This window comes from Crocodylus porosus, unplaced genomic scaffold, assembly GCF_001723895.1.
Source record: "Crocodylus porosus isolate Cpor-Errol unplaced genomic scaffold, CroPor_comp1, whole genome shotgun sequence".
Classification (NCBI taxonomy): Eukaryota; Metazoa; Chordata; order Crocodylia; family Crocodylidae; genus Crocodylus; species Crocodylus porosus.
In genome coordinates, this window is record NW_017728937.1 from 6,199,392 (window position 1) to 6,221,909 (window position 22,518).

At 54.2% G+C, this 22,518-nt stretch overlaps 2 protein-coding genes across 4 annotated transcripts in view; both read left to right on the plus strand.

Moving 5' to 3' along the window:
* Nucleotides 1–13,954, plus strand: part of RAB15 (RAB15, member RAS oncogene family) — a 33,930-nt gene extending 19,976 nt beyond the window's left edge. For 2 of the 3 annotated variants that reach the window (XM_019547352.1, XM_019547349.1), the window contains 6 exons: nt 2,912–2,972; nt 5,329–5,389; nt 7,185–7,262; nt 8,622–8,711; nt 9,872–9,937; nt 11,438–13,954. In XM_019547352.1, the coding sequence (XP_019402897.1) occupies nt 2,926–2,972; nt 5,329–5,389; nt 7,185–7,262; nt 8,622–8,711; nt 9,872–9,937; nt 11,438–11,596 (501 nt within the window). In that variant the 5' untranslated portion in view covers nt 2,912–2,925 and the 3' untranslated portion in view covers nt 11,597–13,954. The remainder of the gene's footprint in view (nt 1–2,911; nt 2,973–5,328; nt 5,390–7,184; nt 7,263–8,621; nt 8,712–9,871; nt 9,938–11,437) is intronic. The other variant, XM_019547351.1, reaches the window with a different exon arrangement.
* A 1,161-nt stretch (nt 13,955–15,115) lies between these two features.
* On the plus strand, nt 15,116–18,777 carry GPX2 (glutathione peroxidase 2). Its single transcript, XM_019547353.1, has 2 exons — nt 15,116–16,779; nt 18,185–18,777. The coding sequence occupies exons 1-2, from the start codon at nt 16,558–16,560 to the stop codon at nt 18,533–18,535; spliced, it is 573 nt and encodes a 190-aa protein (XP_019402898.1). The 5' UTR covers nt 15,116–16,557; the 3' UTR covers nt 18,536–18,777.
* The last annotated feature ends 3,741 nt before the right edge of the window (nt 18,778–22,518 follow it).

The window sequence follows — 22,518 nt, forward strand, 5'->3', positions numbered from 1 at the left end:
AGATCCTTTTCCGCCTCCGTGCTGACAAGAGGGGAGTTCCCTAACCTGTAGGTATGGTGCGGGTTGTTCCTCCCGAGGTGCATCTGAGACAGAGATGCCTCAGTTGGTTAGGACATGTGAATCGTATGAGTGATGGCCAAATCCCCAGGGACATACTCCATGGTGAGCTGGCCACTGACAAATATCAACTTGGATGGCCCAAACTCCGTTTTGTTGATGTCTGCAAGAAAAACCTTCATGAGCCGCATGTTGATGGCAAGTGCTAGGAATCAATTGCTTTGGACTGCTGAGAGTGGAAAGCTGCTGTGAAGAATGATCTATATCACTTCAAGCTGGAGAGAGTCAGTGATAAGCTAGAGAAGAGGCACCAAAGGCAAGCAAGCCAAAATGGTACTCAGCACACCAGTGCAAGCTCAACTGAGTTTGTATGTATAGCTTGTTGGAAGGTCTGCTTGTCATGCGTTGGACTCCTCAGCCACTCAAGAAGTTGTGGTGGTGCCTGGTAACCCACAAAAGGCACAATCTCCATGGTCTCCTAAGACTGATGGCTGGGAATGATGATGTGCTATGCCTTCTACCGAGGGACGCCCTAGTTCAGCCAGGAGCTGTAGAGTCAGTACCTGAGTTCCCTGCGCAATATCTCAGCCTGAAAATCTGGAAAGAGTGATTGAGTTCATTCAGGTGAATACAAGAGCATGCAGACACTGACTGATGCCTTGTGTGGTCTAGGCCATGGCATGCACACAGTCTTCACTTTTGGCTGTTCACTGTAATGCACCAAAGCAAGGGAGCTGTTGCAGTCACAAAGAGCTGGCTTTTGGGGAACGGGGCGTGGTGGCTTCAGAAAAACAGGCAAGTCAGGCACAGAGATACCCATTACCAAATGCAGCTGCACTAAGGAGTGTGTGGAGGAAAGTAGCATGTCGGGAGCCCAAAGATACGGATTTAACAACACAGCAGCTGCTCTCTGGTGTCATAGTACAAGGACTAACACAGATCTAGTCACTGTAAGATGCATGGGTATCAGGCCTGTCATTCAGGCCACCAAACAGATCTGTTCTCCCCTTCTGTTTTCCATGCTGTGTGACTTCTCCAAACTGTTCTTCTCCAGGTGGGTAGGTGTAATGTTCTATCTTTGCTGCCAGATGAACTGCACGATGAGGAATTTGTTCTTGGAGCAAAGCTGAACAGGAATAGGGTAAAGTCTCCTAGCTGTCACACTGCTGCCTCTTGGAGCAGAAGCTCTCCCTTTTTTAGTCTTGAGATTGGAACAGTTCCTTTTGCTGCCTTTGGAAAGCCATCCTGATTTGGCCACTTTGCAGAACTGTGGGAATTTGCATGTGCCCATTCTGCCTCTGTTCCAGGGGCCCAGTATATGCTCCCAAACCATCAAGCTAGTTGCAGCAGTCTGATTGTGCTCTCACCTGCATCAGATGTCCTCTAGCTTAGGGAAAATGTACTATGCTGGGAGCCAGGGTGTTGTGAGTTTGATTCACTGCCTTGTATGGACTTCATAGCCCGTGTTACTTCATAGGCCTTTTATTCTTTTCTTTGTAAGTAAGGCAAGTATTTCCCTCTTCCATATGTTTTCACGGAAAATAAGTTTGCGTGATCTAGGACTAGAACCAGACTCTCATCCTCCTTCCTGCAATGCCTTGCAGGATGAAGATTCTTGGTTCTGTTCCCCACCCGCATCTGCTCTTAATAGTTAACACCATGCCCCTAGAAATACTGCCTGTAAATATCCCACTTACTGGAAGATCCAAATTGCCCTTGCCGAGGAATCCCTGACAGACTCTCCTTGGACCTGGAAGGGTTTGTCTAGAGTGGTTGCCTCAGTGGCCCTAGAGAGAGTATCTGCTTTTGGGTTTGGCTTGTTGCTGAGCCAGCCAAGTCCCACCCTGTAGCCCAAAGCTTTCTGCATTAGTTCTTGTTGAACTGGCATGATCTGAGATAACTATAAGTAACCACCAGGTTTTAGCCTCTCTTCCTCCCTGAAGCACAAGAATATGAAGCAATGATGAGGTGTGTGTAGCAAGGCAAGTGCCATGCTCATTAGAGAAGTATCCACAATATCTCCTAATAGCAGAGCTGGAAAAGTGCGGCTCACCATCCCTGGAAAGCTACCAATGCCCAGTGCTGCCAATTCTCAGTCAATTGGTCAGAGGATGGCTCAGCATAAGGCCTGTGGATGGGTGGTATGAGGAAGCCTCCCTGTACCAGGGCCTGCGGGCCCTGTTCCTAGCAGAGCAGCTGAAGTGAATGCTCTCCTCTGCACTGAAAAGCTGTGTGGCTAAGGCACACCTGTGTGCTGCTGAGAGTGTAGGGGTCCTTGCTGTCCTCCATGACAGAAACCCTATGCCAGGACCACCCCTCCTCCCTGGTTTTCTAAACCCCACTCTGATATGTGAACAGGTTGATCCGTGTCTTGTTCAGATGGGCTTGCTGCCTTTCAGCTCAGTTTTTTGTCTGGCCCAAATCTGAAGGGCCTCTAGAAGCAAGGAACAGCAGGACACTGGTGCTGGGGTACAGCGGGAACCTGAGGGATATGGGCATTGCTAAGGACATAGGAAGTGGCAGGGGTAGGGCATAGAGTGAACAAGGCAGGTAGGGAGTTGAAGCCAGGGCACAGGGATCTACCTGCCCAGCCCATCCGTTCCCATTTAGGCATCCTCTCTTGTTCTGCTGCTCTAAACACTGCTTCCTGTCTCTGTAGCTATTGGATGATTTTGGAAATACTGTCAATAGAAATGTTGGTTCTTGCCACTGCCCCTGCTAATTGGCTTTGTGCTTCTGTATATGCCATTCATCTTGTGCCACAACCCCTGTGACATGCTCAGGAGCAGGGCCATGGACAAGGGAAGGCCATAGCCTGGTGCCTCATAACCTCTCTCTCTCCTTGCCTCCCCAGGGGTGGACTTTAAGATGAAAACTATTGAAGTGGATGGAATCAAGGTGCGAATACAGATCTGGTGAGTGCTGAAGTGAGGTGAGGGGGCTGGACTCGATGATCTCCCGAGGTCCCTTCCAGCCCTAATTTTTATGTCTATGAGGTGCCTGGGTGGAGGTGCTATGCTTACAAGCTCAAAGAGGGCAGCGGAGTCAGAACTTGTGTGTAACGACCTGTGGGCTGCTGCAAGACAAAGTGATGGCCAGGAGGAGCTGCCATTCTTAAGCTAAGCCAGTGCCCCAGCATCATGGTCTGGGGTTGAGATTTTAGCAAACTTGTCCTGCAGGTCCAATTTGCTCTGAGAGCAGGGGCATCAGCAAGGAGACAAAGGCAGAGTTCCTCAGTGGGCAGTCGTTTGTTGAATCTCTTGTCCCGTTTTAGCTGGTTACAGCTTTCCTCTTCTCCTTCTTCCCTAAGCTGCTGCTTGGCATTTTTGCACTCAATTCACCACCAGCTGTGTTCTTCCCCAGAGGTAGCTGCATTTCAGTGTATGTAGCTAGTTGAGTTATTTGGCATTCCCAGCCCCTCATTGTGTGAGGCAGGGCAGTGTCTCATTTAAAGCATTGAGGACCTTAAGGCAGAGGGGATGCCACAAATAAGTCAGTGCAGCTGTGACAAGGAAGGTGCTGCCTGCAGAACTGTCCCTGGGGGTGTGCAGGGCACGGGACATATCACCCTGTGTGGGGCCAGGGGGTGGCAAGCAGCCGGGAGGGAGGGCAGGGCCAAAAGGCTGGAGCAGCACTGTCTGCTGGGCCCCCCAAAGCGCAGGGCCCAATGCAGTCATCCCAATTTGCACCCCCTAGGGATGGCCCTGCCTGCCTCCCTTCTTCTCGCCTCAGGCATACTCCTGTGTGTATGTCCATGGGTTTCATACCTGCCTCTGTCAGATGTGAGTTCTGGCACTAGAAAGGCCATTTACCTCACCCAGCAATACCTTGCAGTCCCCTCATGGGCAAAGGAGGACATTGCCAGCCAAAGAGATGCAGAACACCAAACCCCAGGCGAGAAGGTGTTCTGGGGCTAAAGGCAGATAAGGTTCTTTGGGTGAATCTGATAGCTTCTATTAGACCAACACTTTCCATGGATAGGGAAGAGTGGGGTGGGCTTAGATCTCCACACCCTGGCAGGGTGGGGAGCTGCCAGCACCTCCACCTTCATCTCTTCCACTTGCATGAATTCTCCATGGGATATATATTTTTTCTTGACTAAAACCATTCAGTGTATTTGGACCCAAATCAGGACATTATGGGATGGCTGAACCCACAGGACTGTGGTGAATTTCCTATCTGCAGCAGACTTCTGGCCCAGCTCTGCTGTGGGGGACAAGGGAGGGCACATAGCTGCAGCTCTGCCTGGGTCCCCTCGGTGGAGAGGGGGCAATAGAGTTTGCCTGAGTCTTTTTGGGAACTGGGCTGTCACCTTATGGCAGCAAGGAAGAACAGCAGCCAGTGGCACCTGGAGGGCAGTGGGGAGCCTTTGGAGGCAGGGCAGGTCGGTCCCTCTAACCCAGGTTCTACATGGGGGTGTTCCCATCCCACTGATCTTCTTCACCCACTGAAGAGTTGTTTTCCCTTGTGCATGTCACACTTGTCTTACACATCTACCCATGGCTATTTGGGGCAAGCCACACCATTTAACCCCTTAATGACATTTTCATGACTGCTGATGCCCAGAATAATAGTGAGCCTAGGGATGTCCATGGGATCATCCTTCCCAGAGAAAGCTTTTTGCCCCACTACCCCTAACTAACCCATTTCCCATGTGGACCTTTCCCCAGCCCCTTCTGAAGGTCAATGGGCAGCTCCCCCTCCCTCTGGCTCCCTGCCTCCTGCTCTGTATAGAAAACTCTTTTGCTCCCTCCCCTTAATTCTTCTCTCATCAGGAACAAATTGTAGAGGTATACCAGGGCAGATCAACACCTGGGGCAGTGCCCACTCCTGTCATGCTAATCATAGTGGCATGTCCAGCTACCACTGCAGCAGTGGCCCCTTTTGTGCTCCCTCACAGAGTTGGCACCCAGGTCTACTGTCTTGGTACAGCCACTGTTATCCCATTGAAAAAGAGATGGGGGAAGCATTGCTGGACTCCCTAGCTGCATCCCCCAGATCAACCTGTTGGGTCCCCCTTCTCTGTTTACCAGCCTGTCCCTGTGGTCAGAGGCAGGCCAGCCCCTTGTACACCAGTCTGGGGTGGGAGCTGAGATCCTGTAGCCCTGAAGGGACTGAGGGAGGGAGCCTCAGTGCAGGGGCAGCTTTAACCCCTGCTCTGTATGGCTGCCCCATGGCCCACATTCCTACTCACATGCAGCAGCAGGCACTAGGTATCTGCCATCATCCAGGGAGTGCCCACAGTCTGACCCCATCTCTGCTCTGCTGCAGGGACACAGCTGGCCAAGAGAGGTACCAGACGATAACGAAGCAGTACTACAGGAGAGCCCAGGTAATGTGGCCTGCTAGGAGTTTGGGGCCTTGGTCACCAGCAGTGTCAGCCAAGAGCAAAAAAAAAAAGGGGGGCACTATTGCTTGACCGGAAGTAGCCTAACCCTTCTGATGTATCCAGACCAGACTTGGCCCTGATAATGGAGGGGAAGGTGTGACACCCCACAGTGCCCTTCCTGTTCTGCATTTGGGCCCTTTGAAGAGGAGATGGCAAAATCCATCATGATGGAGTCTGAGGGCATCTTGAGAGTAGGCTTAACATGAGCAGTGAGGATTAGGAGGGGCCTCAAGTGGCAGCAAGCCCTGCTCCTGTATCCGTGGCTACAGGCAGGAGTCTTCTCCCCAGCCCCCCCCCCCGGAGCTGGCTTGTCTAGATGTCTTTGCTGGCTGACTCTATCAGGATGCCTTAGCCCTGTCATGCTGGGCACTGTGCTGAATGATGCACAATGAGAGACAAACTCTGGAGCCCAAACAGAAGAGACAGTGGGAAGGGAAGGGGTCATAGTCACCCAGCAGAGCCTAGAAGAAAACCCAGGTGTCCCAAGTGCCAGACCAGTGCTGTTTCTACTGGGTCACTGTGGCAAGACTAGCCCTGCTAGGAGGCTGTAACGCTCAGCATCCAGCTAGCTTGCCCCCTGCCCCTTCCCTCCTCCCTGCTCTTCCAAACTGTCACCCTATATCTCATCTGCCACACCTTGATGGAACAACCTATTATGCAGAAGGCATCATGAGTCTAAGAGTGGGATTTCTCTTGGCTCACTTGGCACCACCCTTTTTAAGCTTGCCCAGGCCCTGACTCTCTTGGCCTGAGCCTGCTTTCTCTAACTGCTACCTTCAGCCGTAGACCTACTTAGTCCAACCTTGGCTCCTTGGTAGCAGCAACACAGCTGTGAATTAAGTTGCATGGCCAGGGCTCTGGGCCCTTCTGGTCTTCCAGCCTTGAAGGGGTTAAATCCCATATGTGCGTGACCCCCTTCACCAACAAGGGGAGAAGGTGAATCTCATAAGGTGTTTTAAGGCACTTGCAGTGTGCCCTCCATCTCTCCTCAAAGTTGTTCCTGATCCTTTGGTAAAACCGAAACAAAAAATGTATGCAACTGCTCGAACTAAAATAACCATCCTTTCAGGCACTTTCAAACCAACCCAAAGTGAAGTGAAATCCTTTATCCCTCCTGAGTCCTGTGGCTAGGTAAAAGGAAACAGGAAAAGGAAAAAAAACTCTCAGTACTTAGTCCCCAGGGCTCCCCTTGCTGTTTCTGGGCACCCCCGTGGCCCACCTGGAAGTCCTGCCTCTTCCTCAGTCAGGGCTAGAATGCCTCTCTAGCCTGAGGGTGAGCCTGTTTACTCCTCTGACCCCTCCCCTTCCAGTTGGGCTTGCCTGTTGCCTGGCTTGAGCACAGCGGTTGGTCATTGCCCTCAGCCCTGCCAGCTTCCTGCCCTTTGGCTGCTATCTCCACAGCATGCAGCCACTCTCCAGGGAAGACCTACTGGCTGTTGCAACTGCCTTTTCCCAGGGCCGCAAAGACCAAGCTCTTAAATGGCCCTGCTAATCCCACAGCCTTCCTGCAGTAACAGGGCAAGGGTTTCCTGTTACAGTCACACTAAGGGCAATCCCTGCCCTGTGTTGCGGGACCAGAGGGCCCGTCACTGGGATGATAGTGGCCTTGAGCTCCAGGGCAAATGAGGAGGAGGACAGCAGTGAGCTGCATATGTGAAGAATGCTCCCGTGCACCGTGGCTGAGTCTCCGCCATGTTGGCTTCCTCCCATCACATTTGTGCCTTGGTTCTCTTTGTAGGGGATATTCTTGGTCTACGACATCAGCAGTGAACGTTCCTACCAGCACATAATGAAGTGGGCCAGCGATGTGGATGAGGTAGGAGGCACTACATTGTCTTAGCTCCCTTGTTGGGGCATTGAGCTGGGAGGAATTTAGTCTTGTGCATATCTACCCCAGAAGAGCAGGCAGCTCAGGGCTATACTGGTAGCTATATATGTGTCAAACCTAGCTGAGCCCTAGGCAGGGAGACACATTAGCCACCATGGCATCCAGCTGCTCTTGACCAAGCTCAGAAGCAAAACTTGGGGCAAACAGACTAGCCAAACCCTGGGAAAGGGGCAAATGGAGCTGTGATCATGCTGCTGGAAAGGGATGCTCTATGGGACATGCAGTAGCAGATGTGGGCAGCAGGGGGCATCTGGCCCATTGGAGATGAAGGCTGAAATCCACGAGGTGAAATGCAGTAAGTACGTGCAAAGGCTGTACGGAACAGGGAGAAAACGCTGAGCTGGAATAGGGACTCCTGGCTGAGCAGCAGTGCATCAGGGCAGGCCCAGGGCATGGGGAACATGGCTGCCCATGAGTCAGCAGCATGACAGTGGTGCACCTCATGCTGGCATGATGCTGGGCTGGTTTACGTCTGCACAGGAGATGATGATCTGCTCAGCTGGGGTTTCAGGTCCAGGCTGAGGCACAGCACTGTCAGACATGTACAGCTCCAGTCCAGATGGGACCAACAAGAACAAGACCAGACTTGGAGAACACATGGCCTTTGAAGAGAGGTAGAAGGAACTGAGTTTTTATTTCATTTAGAAAACAGAAACATGAGAGGAGATGCGATAACCCCCATCCGGGAGGTATGGGCTAGGCTGGGATTGATTGGCTTCCATGTCCCTGGGGGGCTTGATAGAAAGAGACCTGCCACATTTTGAGCAAAGAAGATAGAGGACGGATGTCAGGGTAAACATTCCGTCTGCAACAGTAGTGAAGGGGTTCTGGAGCAATGCCTGAAGCATGGCGGGTTGGGGCTTGCTTAGTTCCTGGCAAGGAGCTGGCTCACATGGGCACAGGGCAGCCATGGCATCATCAGGAAGTGTTGGCCTCAGGTCCCATTCAACACCCATTCAGCAAGGACTTCAGTCCTTGAAATGCTAGCCTGCCAATGGGCTGATATCAGAGGCACCTCAGCCCCCCAAGACAGGCCTGTTGCCTGGCCTGGGCCCCTGTTAGGCGGGCACTGCTGTTACTGACTGCCACAGTGTGTGGGTTAGAGGGTGACTGGCAGTTGTTGCCCACATAAGAGGCCTTGGAAACCTTTCACGCATCCAGCGCTGTGTTGCTACCAAGAGCTGTCATGGTTGCAAGGGGCTGCAGCTTGTTTGTGGAGAGCTCTGTGCAGGACTGCTTGGTCCTGGCAGTGCACACCAGGTTGGCTCATGCTTCCCGTTCTCCTAGTATGCACCAGATGGAGTCCAGAAGATCCTCATTGGGAACAAAGCAGATGAGGAGCAGAAGAGGCAGGTGGGCAGAGACCAAGGCCTTCAGGTTAGTGCCAGCCCTGCCCTGTACCCCCTGCAGGGAGGAAGATGGGGCACTGGGGAGGGGCCATCCCAGAGGGGGCTTAGCTCAGGCAGCTGCATTGGCGTGGCCATAACTTCTGCTTCTGTAGTGCGGCAAGTGAGACTAGGGCTCCGCAATGAGGGCGTGGGGGGGAGATCAGTGAACAGAGTTCAGCTCTGACGGCAAAGGTAGGTGGATCACCAGTGAGTCCCTGGGGATGTTCCTTCCCAAGGGACAGGGGACAAGCTGGGTGTGGGCTGTTTGCAGAATGTGACTAGATGCTGGGGTCTGGGTGCCACACGACACTGAATTGGTCAGGGACTCTGCTCTCTGCCTGACATTCTCAGTGCCAGGCTGGGACCAGCAGATGTGGGCAGCTGAAGAAACCTCCCACAAACATGGAGAAAAGGCCTAGCTGGCTCCTGAGGAGGGGGAAAACCTATCTGAGGAAGCAGCCTACAGCCCTTTCTGCCTGTAATGGGGCCTAGGGCTGTCCTGAGCAGGGGACATGTGTCATGTGCTGAGACTTCTGCATCCTGGCCTGAGGGACAAGGAACCAACCTACAGCCTTCATTGATGGTCATGATGTATGGGCTGCAACCCTTTTCTTTGGGGCCAGAGCCAAGAGAAGGGGAGCTCAGAGCAGGAGCAGATCTAGGATTTTGAAAAGGGGGTGCAGCAGAAAGCTTACTGACACCTGGGGCACCTGCAACTGGCAGTGAAGAGCTTACTGATTGTGCACTACATAGTGGGGTGCAAACTCACCACTGCACTTCCTTGGATCTGCCCTTGGTTCTGATTTGTGGGATTCCTACAGACATGTTAAGAAGCATGTACCACCCTTGTAGCCTGTGGGGAGCAGCTGAGCTAAAGCAGAGCTTCCAGGCCCATCCCTGCAGGTCTCTTATGTGTGTGTAGAACTTAATGGGGAGAACTAGGGGTCCCAGCTCCTGGTCTTCTGCTGTCACCCCCAGGCCAGGGTTCCCCCTTCCGCCTAGCTGCTCAGCTTTCTCTGGAAAGAGCTTGGGAAGCCTCTGGGGGTCTCTGAGCTGCCCGAGGGCCTGTGTCCTATGGAGGGGAGGATGCAGGTCAGGAGATGGCTTCTTCTCAGGTGTTCCTGACTCTCCAGGACTATTCCCTTCCAGCTGGCCAAGGAGTATGGCATGGACTTCTATGAAACAAGTGCCTGCACCAACTTAAACATTAAGGAGGTGAGAGCCCCTGAAGGACCACTCTTTGCTGGGGGAGGGAGTTTTCTGCCTGATGACTCTAAGAAACAGGCCATGCTGACCTCAGAGCAGCACAGCCCCCTCTCCAAGGCGGGAATGGGGCTGTTCCCACATTTCTGCTGTGGCCCAGCTTCCAGGGGAGCTGCTGCCCAGGCCAGTCAGGTCAAAGGGATGGGGCAGCTGAGAGTTAAGGTCAAGGGGAAAGTGGCTGAGAGGCCACTTGGAGCACATGGATGGACATAAGGAGTTCTCTGGGGAACAGATGTTTGTGTTGTAGCACCAAAGTCCAGCCAGAGGGACTCTCATTCCATGCACCATGGACAGCTTGGCCTTGTGGCTGGTGAGTCGCAACTGGCTGGGGAGTATCTAGAGTGTGTTTCCCCCCTACCTAAGGGGCAGTCTAAGGAGGGAAGGGGGAGTAGGGCCACAGCCATGGGATATGAAGGCCCAGCATTCAAGTCTCTGATGACCAGGCTTGGCATAGCCTGGGGCACAACTCCCCTGGGCATCTGCTGGGAAGAGAAGTCCACTTACATGGAAGGCCTGGGCCTGGGCATAAGGGGTCGGGAGTCAGGACTCCTGAGTTCTCTCCTGCTTTCCCTGCACCTTTGGCTGAGTTGCTCCATGTTTGTGCCTGCTGCCCCTATGGGTGGGGGGGCAGGTTCTGGGGTGATTCCTGGCTGAAAGATGCTGTTTATCCTGTGTATTGGGAATGCCCAGAGGCCTCACTAGGGCTCCATATGCTCAGCACTGCAAGGAGAGGCCCCTCTATCTCATCCTTTAAGGAAAGATAGCACCCTGCTACCCTTGAGTTGATGTCACTCTTAGGCATTCCCTTACCAGGCCATCCCTCCACATTTAGTACTTGCCCAGTGCCCATCACCACAGCCTTTGGGGCCCCTCGCTCACCCTAAGACAGAGCAGAGCTGTTGTGCCCTTGCTGCAGACCAGGACTGGAGAAGCTAAGTAATGTGCCCAAGGCTCCACAGGAAGTTTGTGGCAGAGCAAGGGATTGAACTCAGCTCTCTCAAGCCCTGGGGTGGCACCCATACTACTTGACATCCTTCCCTTCCTCCCCCCATCAATTCAGCAGTATGGCCAACCAGAGGAGGAGAATGCTAGCCAGATTAGCCTTGGGAGGGAAACTGAGACTCCCCCATGGGTTCCTGAGGCCAGGAACCTGGGCCCATGAAGGGCTGCAGGGCTGAGTGAGAGCTGTCTCCAAAGGCCTGGGAGTGCTGGAGGGCATGGCACTTGTGATCAGGAGGAGGTATTCTTTCCACCCTGGGGGTATTGACATGAGTGAGGGGTGGTTCCCACTCCCAATTTATCCCTGGCCCACCCATCCTCTCCTGGGCCTCTGTCAGGGACAACAATCCCAGCACTGCACCACACAGGCATGTAAGGGTCCTGTTTTGGGCTGCACCTCAGAGGTAACTGAGTGCCACAGGTGCCTGCCTAATAGTGTGGTCTCTCCTGCAGTCCTTCACCCGGCTGACGGAGCTAGTGCTGCAGGCTCACAAGAAGGAGCTGGATGGGCTCCGCACGTATGCGGCAGACGAACTGAACTTAGCTGAGCTGGAGGAGGAGGAGCGCAAGCCGGACGGGGCTGAGAACTCTCCCAAAACCTGCTGGTGTTGAAAAGCCCTACCCTGCCCCCATGTTACCTCTTTCTGCCCCAGGCCTGGCTGGCTGCCTCCGTTCCTGCCCTTGCATCCTCCAGTCACTGGTCTCTGCTGCCCCCAGTGTCCCCAGCGCCGACATGCTTCGTGCCCTCCTGCCATGCCACATGTGCCATCCACCTGGCATGATTCTGCCTGCCCTGGCGGATCAGAGGCTCTCAGGATCTGCTTCCCTTGGAGGCACTGGCGAACATGGGCTGTGCTCACGTTGCCTGTGGGCTTTGCAACAGAGGGTAAAGCCACAGGCACTGCCAGTGAGATGGATTTGAGCAGCCTGGGCAGAATGGTTCTGAGCTCATGTCCCTCTGCCATCCCTTGGCAGGGTATCCCAGACACCAGCCTGCCCTGGACATCCACTGGCTGCAGCTGACACTGGCCCCTGCATGGGGACAGAGGAGGGAGGCTCCCTGGCAACAATCCTCCAAGCCCCAGCTTTTCCAGCATGGAAGCTGAGGCCAGAACCATTGGCTCAAAATGGTGGGATCTCAAGAGGGGCTGATCAGCCCTGGCTTCTGCTGGGGCTGCCCAACTCCTTTAGGTTTCTGTCCTCTTTCCTCAGGTACCTGGGTTGGATTTAGGCCTCTGGGCTATGATTTCTCCTCAGCTGGTCAGAGAGAGAGTGGGGAAGGCCCTTGGCCTGTCCCTGCCCAGAAAGTGATGAGAGTGCTTAAGGGCTGTCCCAGTGCCCTCCTTGCCAGCAGGCTCCCCTGCCTGTCATGACTGTGGCAGGCAAAGATCTTCTCAGAGTCCATGGAAACTACTTGGAGACTTCCCTCAGCTCTTCTCAGGCCTGGGCTGGGCTGGGAGGGAGTCAGGCATGGGGTCTGACTGCTGGATGGGGTGGGTGATGGGACAGAGGTGTGACAGCCTGCTTTGTTCACTTCTCTGGAAGCTTCATTTGCAGGGTGTTGTCGGCTCATGTGGAGAGGAGCCCCTGAGGGTCCCAGCCCAGCCCTGGGGGCTTCAAGAGGGGTTGTGGACCATGCTCCTACCCAGGGTGATGCAGCATAGGCCACACGGACAGGAGTTTCACTGGGCTGCTGCTCTGTATGCCATCATCTGAGGAACCCTTGCTGGCAGGGGCAGAGGGGCATGCCCAGGTGCTGCAGTGGGTGGCAGAGCTGAGCACCATGCTTCCCAGAAGAGGAAGGAGCCTGGGTTTTCTGATAAGCGTGCAGCTACAATAGTACTATTGACACAGCTCTGCACTGTGTCTTGTAAGCAGCAGGGGCTCTGGGAGGCTGCCAAGGGTGGCTGGTAGGGCAGAGGTGTGACTCACAGTGCACTGATTAACCCTTCCTGCTCTAGTGCTTGCAATCACTGCTGCTGTTCCATCAAGTCCTGCACCACTGAAGAAACAGCAGGTACAGGGGCCTTGTGCAGGGTGGTGCTGCTAGAAGGGAGGGTGGAGAGGCCTGTAGGAAAGAGGGCCTTGTTTTCTGCAAACAGAAATGTGACACAATGGGGTCTTTGCCAGCCCCACTCCGTCCATGTGACAGACTTTGGTGTGCTCAGGGCAGCTGTGGGACCTTGGGGCCCTTGCACAAAACAGGTGTGGAGAAAGAAACCGTTGGTTTGTCCTGTGTGGCAGGGGCAAACAGTCATCCTTCAGCTGGCATTGGGGATGGGGGACAGGTTTGGGGCTTGTTGGGGGGGGGTGTCCCTTGGAAGTCACGTACTTTTACATGAGATTCCTCCCTGCCTGCAGACACTGCACAGTCCAGCTTGGCTCCAAGTATCCAGTGATGTCCACCCCCAGCCTTTGGCATAAAAAAGCTGAGATCAGACCTGAGCTAGGCTGGGGGCTCATGATACCTAAGGCTGGGGAGGTGTGTGTGATGGGGGTCAGTACCGCTGTGGTGAGAGGGACAGTTTGAACCCTGCTGATAGGTTGCCATGGGGCCTAGCTTAGTGCCTGCTCCCTTCCCACCAGGCTGCATTGCCCTCTGGGTGATGCATCTGGAAAGCTCCAAACCCCCAGCCCAGGGAGGGGCACCCCTTCTGAACTTCCAAGTGGGAGATAGCAAGACCTGTCAATATTTGGACACCCTGGAGCTTGGCTTCATGCCTCAAACTGTTGCACAAAGATGGCAGAGGTTAGAAACTCCACCTCCCCTAGAATCCCTGCCCCAGCCCCATCATCTCATTGTCTGTCTGGAACCTGTCTGCCTCGTCACCAAGACACCAACCACGCTGCAGCTCCACATCTCAGCTGTATGTGCACGTTGCTCACGGTGCCTGCCACCTCCCTTGTGTGACCCACCCCGAAGTTCATTATTTTAGACACAAACGTTTACAAAATAAAGGGGGTTCTGAACCACTGCCTGGGCATCTCCTTTCCACCAGAACTGCCCTGTCCACAAATGGGTGTAGAGGGCAGGGGTAAATGCACCTGTTCCAGGCAAGCTATGGGTGTACTGGAGACAGCTGCCACAATGAAGAAATGGTCTCAGGGCAGCTCTCCTAGGAACACAGGATGGGCAGTGCTTAAAGGGGCAGTGCTAACAGGAGCCAGGACTACATCCAGCTTGCGTCACTTCTGGAGGCTTTGGCCAGAGCTGCACCAGAAAGACTGGAGGCCAGATGCCTTCTGGAGCGGCTAGGACATCAGTGGGAATCTGGTATGGAGCCAGACTTCCTGGTCATACTTTGCTGTTTGGCATGGACAGCAAGGGAGCTGCTCCTGCCAGCCAACCCCTTCTGGGGGGTCATTTGGAGGGGGTGAGTTCAGGACTTCTGCTGCTCCTAGAGCACAGGATGGAGGTGAGGACATTTGGAGGGGAGCTTGGCAATGTCTGCTCTGCAGGAAGCTACCCATAAGCATAGCAGGGAAGGGTGTGCAGAGCATCCAGAAGTCCTCAAAACCCTCTTTGCTCCTGAGAGGTAGTGCTGGGAGTAAGCAGCTGTGGCCAAGCCTGTGTTTGCCAGACATCTGATCCTGCCATGAATAATTCAGGCTCTTTGTTGGGGCTGAGACCCAGATCCTGGGTACCTGGTGTTCTATTTCTGTGTCCTGCATTGCCACAGCTTTTCTTCAAAGCAGTGTCCTTAGCTCTCAAATTCCCTCACAGAAATACTGTTGGAGTTGGGCGGGGGAGTGGCTGGAGAGACAGTGACCGCTTTCTCGGGAAGGGAGACTGGAGAAATCTAAATTCAGGGGGCTCCTGAGGAAAGGAAGCAGTTCAGGGTGAGGGGAGGCCAAGGACCAGCCCACTTGGGGAGGGGGAGGAGTGTAGGGTCTGACTGGTCAATGGTGGTAGGTCAGCCCCAGGGGCTTGGATCCTTTCTGAGGTCAGGGAGAAGGGGGTGAGCAGCCATGGTGACAGCTGCCCAGCCTGATCAGGAGCCCTTGAGTGTGAAGAAGATGGTGAAGCACCTCAGAGCAGGGTCCTGGTGCTGGATGGGCAGCCAACACTGCAGCAACACACACAGGGACAGAGCTGACCCATTCAGGCTCCTGCCCAAGTTGCGTAATGAGCCTTAGGGAGCCCAGCCCACTGTCACTACCGGGTGGCCCTGAAAGTATGGACAAGCAGCTCATCTCCTAAAATGAAGGTCCTCTTGGCAGCAGCAAAGGTCTGGCAGTGTGTGAGGGGCAGCGGAGGACTGGAATGATCTCTGCCTGCCTAAGGCAGCAGACAAGCCTGAACAGGAAGGCGCACCTGGCAGAAGGGTGCTGGGACCCTGGCTGGATGGCAGGAGGGGCCCATACAGGACTCAGAAGTAGCCAGCCTGGATCCCTGCCCAATGCCCAGACCTCCCTTGAGCTGCTTGCTTATTCTCATCTGTTTTTTTTTAAAGGCAACCTTTTATGATGTTGTCAGGAAAATAGCTCCTGAGTTGGCACTGCCAAGTCTGCAGCCAGCCTGGGGCTGGGGTGCAGTGAGGTTTGCACCACCCTCATTAGGAGCAGGAAGGGGTTAACATGGGTGCTCCAAGCTATTAACTGTGGGTGCATGGGCCGGCCAAATCGATGCCCCATGCCCACAGCCCCACAGTGAAGGGGGACCCTTGGCATCACCCACCCATCACAGAATCATAGAGAGGTAGGGCTGAAAGGGACCTCAAGAGATCACCTAGTCCAACACCCAACAGCCTGAAGATCCACCCCATCTGCTATGGGCAATGCTTCTGTCTTCTCAGCTTACTTTGCAAGTGGGGCCTAGGAAACCCTTGGCACATCCTCAGTCTGACCCATATGCTTATGAGAGGGGTAAGGGTTGGGCATTTGAGGGCTGAGAGGCAAAAATGGTGGAGTGGGCTGGAGGGGAATGGGGGGAGCAAGTGCTCAGGCGCCAGTGCTCAGAGCTGCTTAGGAATTTGGTCCCTGATGGCAGTCAAGCCCACAGCAGCCAGACAAGTATGTGTTAAGACACCCTGAACCCCAGAGTGCTCCCTGCCTCAGCCTGTCAGGGGCCTGCTGAACCCCACATGGCAAGAACCAGGCTCTGTACCAAAGAGCTGGCAATTGAACTAAACTATGGGCAGGAAAGGAAACGGAGCCAGCCAGGGCACTTAGACCATCTCTCGCTCCTTAGCTGTGTAGCGCCTGGCACAAGATGGTTCTGATCCTGGGGGCTCTTAATGCTGCTAGGAGCCTGGCAGTTGCAGTGTCCTAGAAGAATGTGACTGGCATGAATAATTGAAAGCTGCCAGGCATATCATGTTGGTCTGAATACCCTCATGGAGCCATCAGCCTTGCAACGAGACCTGTACTGGCCTGACCTGCTACTTCTGTTCTGCATCTGAAAGCAGCCAGATCACTCACAGGTGAGGTCTCTGATTTCCGTAAAGTCATGCCAGGGAAAGAGTGAAAGAGAGAGAGAGAAAAACCTTTGGAACAGTTGGTCACGTGGCTTGCAAGAGACAGCCTTAAGCTGGTTCCTGCCTCTTTGCTGGGCTCACTCCACACCAGCAGCCATGACGCCCATAGCCAAGTCTTTTTATGACCTCAGCGCCATCACCCTGCAAGGGGAGAAGGTGGATTTCAACAACTTCCGTGGCCGGGTGGTCCTGATTGAGAATGTGGCTTCACTCTGAGGCACGACTGTGCGGGATTACACCCAGCTCAACCAGCTGCAGGCCAGGTACCCCCGGCGGCTGGTTGTGCTGGGCTTTCCTTGCAACCAGTTTGGCTACCAGGTAAGTGGTCCCTGCACTGTTCCTTCCCCTTTTCCATCAGAGGGACATTAACTGACCCATCCAAGCGATCTAATGTCCGTGGCAGAATCATCCCTGTTGTGGAGTACTGGCTGGGTGCTATCCACAGCCAGTATCTAGAAATGATGTCTATGTATAGCACCAGCCCCTTTAGGGGCATGTGGGCAGGGGGAGGAAGGTAAATGGCTCTTTCAGATCCATGCAGTGACACAGCTCCAGAATTGATGTTAGAGCTGGGACCAGTTTCCATCTGCAATATCCCTCTCACATGGGCCAGCTGCCCCTTCACCACAGTGATGTTCCCCTTTCCACAACCCTTTGCAAAGAACAGGTCTCACCTGCTGACTTTGCTTATCCCAGGAGGCTTAGATCCTCCTGAGTGGCGTTGGTCCCAGCTGCACTCTCGTGGGCTGCTCGAAGTATGGGCTGGTGTGCCAGCCACTGGTGCTCTTCCCAGGCAGCAGGTCCTGGAGGGGCATCTGCATATCATTTTGCTCTGCATGTCTTAGCCATGTGAGTGCCTGCCAAGAGCAGCCCTCTCTGCAGCACTGAGCACTAGCCATAAGGGGTTGCTAGAGCTGCTCCATCCTCTGCCGGGAGAGAGACAGGTTCCTCCCAGGACAGGCCTTCAGAGCTAAGAGAGGGCTATTGCCTGGCATAACATCTTCCCCTGGCTCTAAATGATGCTGTTTTGGGGAAGGGGGCATGTTTTCTGGAAGCTACTGAGTAGCCTAGTGACCAAAGCACTGGGCCGGGAGTTGAGATGCCTGGGTTTTCTTCCTGGCTGGTGGCCGTATCCCCTTCTCTGTGCATCAGTTTCCTCCGTCTCACCTCTAACTGCTTTGGGTCAAGGCCTGGCTCTCACTCCTTGTCTAAGTAGCGCAATGGCACTCTCCACCCAGCCGCCCTCCCCCCATCACTGCGCAGCCTTCTTAAAATGGGGAGACCCAGTCTTGTTAGGATCCAGCCTAATGGGTCTTGAGAGGGAGCAGGGGTGGCACTGATTTTTGCCAATCCATGCAGTGCCTGATATGACTGACCCTGACATTACCTTGAGGTCAGGAGCACCCAGGCTAGTGAAAGGTCCTGGTCTTGAGCAGGGCCTGGTGCAAGGTTAGGGGCTCAGAGCATGAAGCAAGCCCTCTTCTGGCAGTGCTGCATAAAGGGGTACCGCCACAGGGCAGCCTCCCTTGGTCCTCCCTTCTCTGGGGCCCCAAGCTGTCTGAGCGCTTATGGTAGAGGCCCCAGCTGCAGAACTGGTTAGGCCAGGGGCAGAGAGCATGTTGTTGGGGATGGGGGGCTTGGATGCGTCAGCCAGAGGATGAGTCAGCAGGGCAGGGCAAGGCTAGGCATCCTGCTCAAGGTGTCCTTGGCCCGTCCTCTGCAGGAGAACTGCACCAACGAGGAGATCCTGAACAGCCTGAAGTATGTGCGCCCAGGTGGAGGCTTCGAGCCCAACTTCACCCTCTTCCAGAAATGCCAGGTGAATGGGCAGGACACCCACCCTGTCTTCGCCTACCTGAAGGCCCACCTACCTGCCCCCGTCGATAACCCCGCCGCCCTTATGACAGACCCACGGTTCCTGGTGTGGAGCCCTGTGCAACGCCCAGACGTGACCTGGAACTTTGAGAAGTTCCTGGTGGGGCCCGAGGGCGAGCCGTTCAAGCGCTACAGCCCCAAGTTCCAGACCAGCCACGTGGAGCCTGATATCCAGCGCCTCCTCAAGCTTGCCAAGTAGGGGGCTTGCCGGGGCAGGAAGGGCGTGGGTGGGGGCTAGCACCAGCCCTCCCTAGCTCTCATCTCAGCATGCAGTGTGCCCCCTATCAAGGCTGACAGCAGCCCTTTACTGGGTGACGGCCCCCTTCATAAACGCCTTGGGGAGGGGGGCCTGAATGGGGTGAAGGGCCTGCGTGCTTAGCTCTCTGCCTGCCAGAGGGGCACCTTGTACAACACTGAGACCAATAAATGAGCTGGAAATTAGCTGTGTGTTTTCTGTTTGTGCAGAGCCCAGTACCCGCAGGTGTCCATGGATGAGCTGTAACCAGGTCAGGTTCAGGTGGGAATGTAATTCACATTTTGCAGTTCAGGTGCGCATCGGAAAAAAATATTTGGGGGTTAGACTCGGATTGGGCTTCTGACGGACATGAGGAAAAAACCCCCCAACAAAATGGCTCTTTTGAAACTCTGTGGGCTCCTGTGTCAAGCCCAGTGTACGCCCAGAAAAGGTATCATGTCAGTTCAACTCTCCTTGCCCAACGTCTGTATAGATGGGGTGCTTTTATCTCATTGCCGATTGAATCAGCTATTAGATAAAATCACCAAAAAAGCCCCACTAAAGTGCCAGAGCTATACAGATGCTGAGAAGCTGGGTCCAATTAATGCATTGCTTCTTCTGATAAAGTGTGGTTTTGGGGATTTTTCTCATGTCTGTCAGCAGTAAGGATGTAAGTATCAATCAAATAATATGTTTCACCTGTTGTAATTACAGCAAGTTAAATGATTAATCAATGGGTGCAACGATGGGCACGGTTGTGGCAGTGTCGGCCTGTGGTTCTGTGAAGTGTGGGGAGGCAGAATGAAGCCTGGGCCTGCCTCACCCCTCTGTGTAGGGGCTGCACCCACCCAGGGCAGGGAGCCAGGGGCCAGAGCTGCCCTGCCAGGGGGGTGGCACAACCCAGGAAGCCCTGGGGGCAGGAGGCAGCGGGGGGGGGACTTTATCAGCCTCTGCAGACATGTAGCAAGGGAGGGAGCAGGCAACCCCTCCCCACCCTGCAAGAGCCTGTATGGAGTTGTAGGATCCCATCTGCCAGGCTGCTGGTGGGCACAGCACTCTCTGTTGTAGGGCTGGCAGAAAGGGCACACAAGGGACCACTGGCAACAGGAAAGAGTGACATGAGGGAGAAGAGGGGCAAAAGGAGTAAGGCAGAGAAAATACCATGACCACTAAGGAGGTTTTACTAGTTACAGGGGGAAACCACTTTCTTGGCAGGGGGTAGTACCCTGACTGTTGTAATGCACAGATAGCCTCCCCCTTTCACTTCCAGAGGGAAGATCTCTGCTACACGCCAACTTTACGGAAAAGGGAGAGTCCTCCCTAGCTGGTTCCTGTGGCCATACGGTTGAGGGCAGGTGAAACTTGGGGGCATCTGATCTGAACCCCAAGCCTCCTGGCTTGGGCCTGTATGTAGGATGCCCTCTAAAGCATTTGGAAGCATCTGAAGCCCCAGGCAGGGGTGGAGGATGCTTGCCTATAGCAGGGTCATATATGGTTCTTGAATGACTCATGGATTTGGAATTGATGTGGCTGATTTGCCCTGGAACGTGACAAATTTTCCGTAAAAAAAAAGAAGTGAGGAACTAGCAGTGACAAGGAAGGGATTCCTGTTGAATGCAGAAGGCAGCAGCCTATGCCTAGCAAGGGAAGTTTGCAGCAACATGTCACAAATGAGGCAGTGGCTCAGGGCTGAAGGAAACCTCGGCAATGCCTGAGAAGCAAACCAGCAAGAGAGCTGTTCACTGTAAATCTAGCCCTGGTAATGTCTTGGGAACAGCCCCACAAGGGAGCATCATGCCCCCGTCCAAGAAATGCATTGAAAAAGGCTCAAGAGTGAGCAAGACAGGGGCCAAGGATGAGGGGTGTCCTCAATCCCTTTCCAGAGTTGCTTTTTTTTCCTCCGCCCTGTCCTACCACAGGGATGTGGCCAGGGAGCAATCCCTTCTCCAGGTTCTCCCAAGTTCTCCACTGCTGTTCCAGGTTGAGCCCCACACACTTGGGATCCTAAGGCAGGACTTTCTGGTGGCTCCTTCCAGCAGAACTTCCCCCCTTGTCCTCCTCTCCACCTGAGGCCACCCAACTCAAGGAGCCCAAGGTCAGCACAGCAGCTGCGTAGCAGATGCCATCTTTCCTCAGAGGCCCCACTGGCCTTTCCCTGCCCAACTTCTAGTGTAGGTGGGTGGAAGGAGCAAGGAGAGGCCCCACTCTATTAGCCCAGCTGTCACTGAGGACCCCTGATGCCTGGGGGATTTCACAGCACTGAATTGGGCCCTTGGGGGCATGATGCTGTCCCAGTGTATGGAGAGCCCTTGGGCCAACTCCATAGTCCCTGGAACGGCAACTTGAAACTGCCACAGCCCAGCCAGATTTAGGTTCCACATTGTTTGATATTGTGATGGGTCCTCAGTGTGGCTCAGGGGCAGGATTATTAGACACTGGTCTGCCTTGCTCAAACCAAACCCTTCACACCTTCCCTTCAGCATCTCTCCACCCATAGCCCTTCTCAGGTTACCAGTAAGAGGCCACACTACATGGCAAGGATGGCTCTAACCAGCAACTCAGAAGCCCAGGTCTCCTCCCAGCTCTTCTAAAAACATACTGCGTAACAGCTTCACTTGATGCCTCAGTTTCCCTCCCCTATTCTTGGGCAAAGGCCAGGTCCCATGCTGTACGTGTAAAGCAGCTAGCACAATATGCCCATGACATGGGATAGGGCCTGTATATGCTCCCAAGAATCACTTGATCATGACAATCCCTGGGCCTATGCAGTCAGAGCCATGGCCCACATTCTGGCCAAGGAATCCTAACAAACTCAGGAGGTGGGGACAGGCCTTACCCCCAACTTGCCCATTCTTACCTGAGGCAGCTGAGGAAGTGAGCAGCACTCACATTTCACCGCAGCCTGACACTGAGGTCAGCCCATTCCCCAAAGATCTGTCCACTCTTTACCCCACCTGCCTGCAATGCCCCTTCCACACTGGGATACATCACATACTAGGCCAGTCCAGGTGCTTAGGCCTACTGTTTTCTCATGTCATGGGTGACAATGCGTGTGTTAAGGTGCAGCAGGGTGAAAGTTGCAGGCCTGCTAGTCCCTGCTGCAGCCAAAAATCCTGCCAGCTGTCAAAGAGATGGGTGCAGGGGCTTCTGGGTTCTGGGGCCCTGCACCTCTGGCTGCTGACAGGCAAAACTCGTGACATTGGTGCTTGTGCAACTGACTGTATCTGGCTTAGGGCACAGTGGGGTGAAAACTGCAGGCCTCCTATGCCCTGCTACGGCCAGGAAGCCTGCCAGCTGTCAAGGAGATCGGTACAGGAGGAGTCTGGGTTCTGCACCTCTGGCTGCTGACAGGCAAAACTGGAACACGCAGCTCAGCAACTGACACCAAGGCAGAAAGCAGGGCAGTTCAAACAATCCTGCCTCATGCAGTTTTTCCATCCCACCCCCACAGCATTGGGATTGGAAGAGACCTCAGGGAAGAATGACAGTCACTGGCTAGCTACACAGTCAATAATGAGAGCACTCCTTCCCCAACCTTCTCCCTCCCTCTCCTTACTTTAGTTCAGCTGTGGGCAAAATATGGCCCGCGGGCTGCATCTGGCCCACAAGGCCATTCTATCTGGCCCGTGGGGCCCCTAAAAAAATGAAGAAAATTAATATTTCTTTGCTCTTAGTTCCTGTCAAAAATGACAGGAACCAAGGGCAGTGGGACCCAGGGGAAGCCCCGCGGGCTCCCACAACAGGGGCCAGCCCGGCCCCACCCCCCAGCCCTGGGTTTCTGGGCTGAGAGCACAGTGAAACTCAGGTATAGCTCTGGCACTTTAGTGGGGCTTTTTTGGTGATTTTATCTAATAGCTGATTCAATCGGCAATGAGATAAAAGCACCCCATCTATACAGACGTTGGGCAAGGAGAGTTGAACTGACATGATACCTTTTCTGGGCGTAC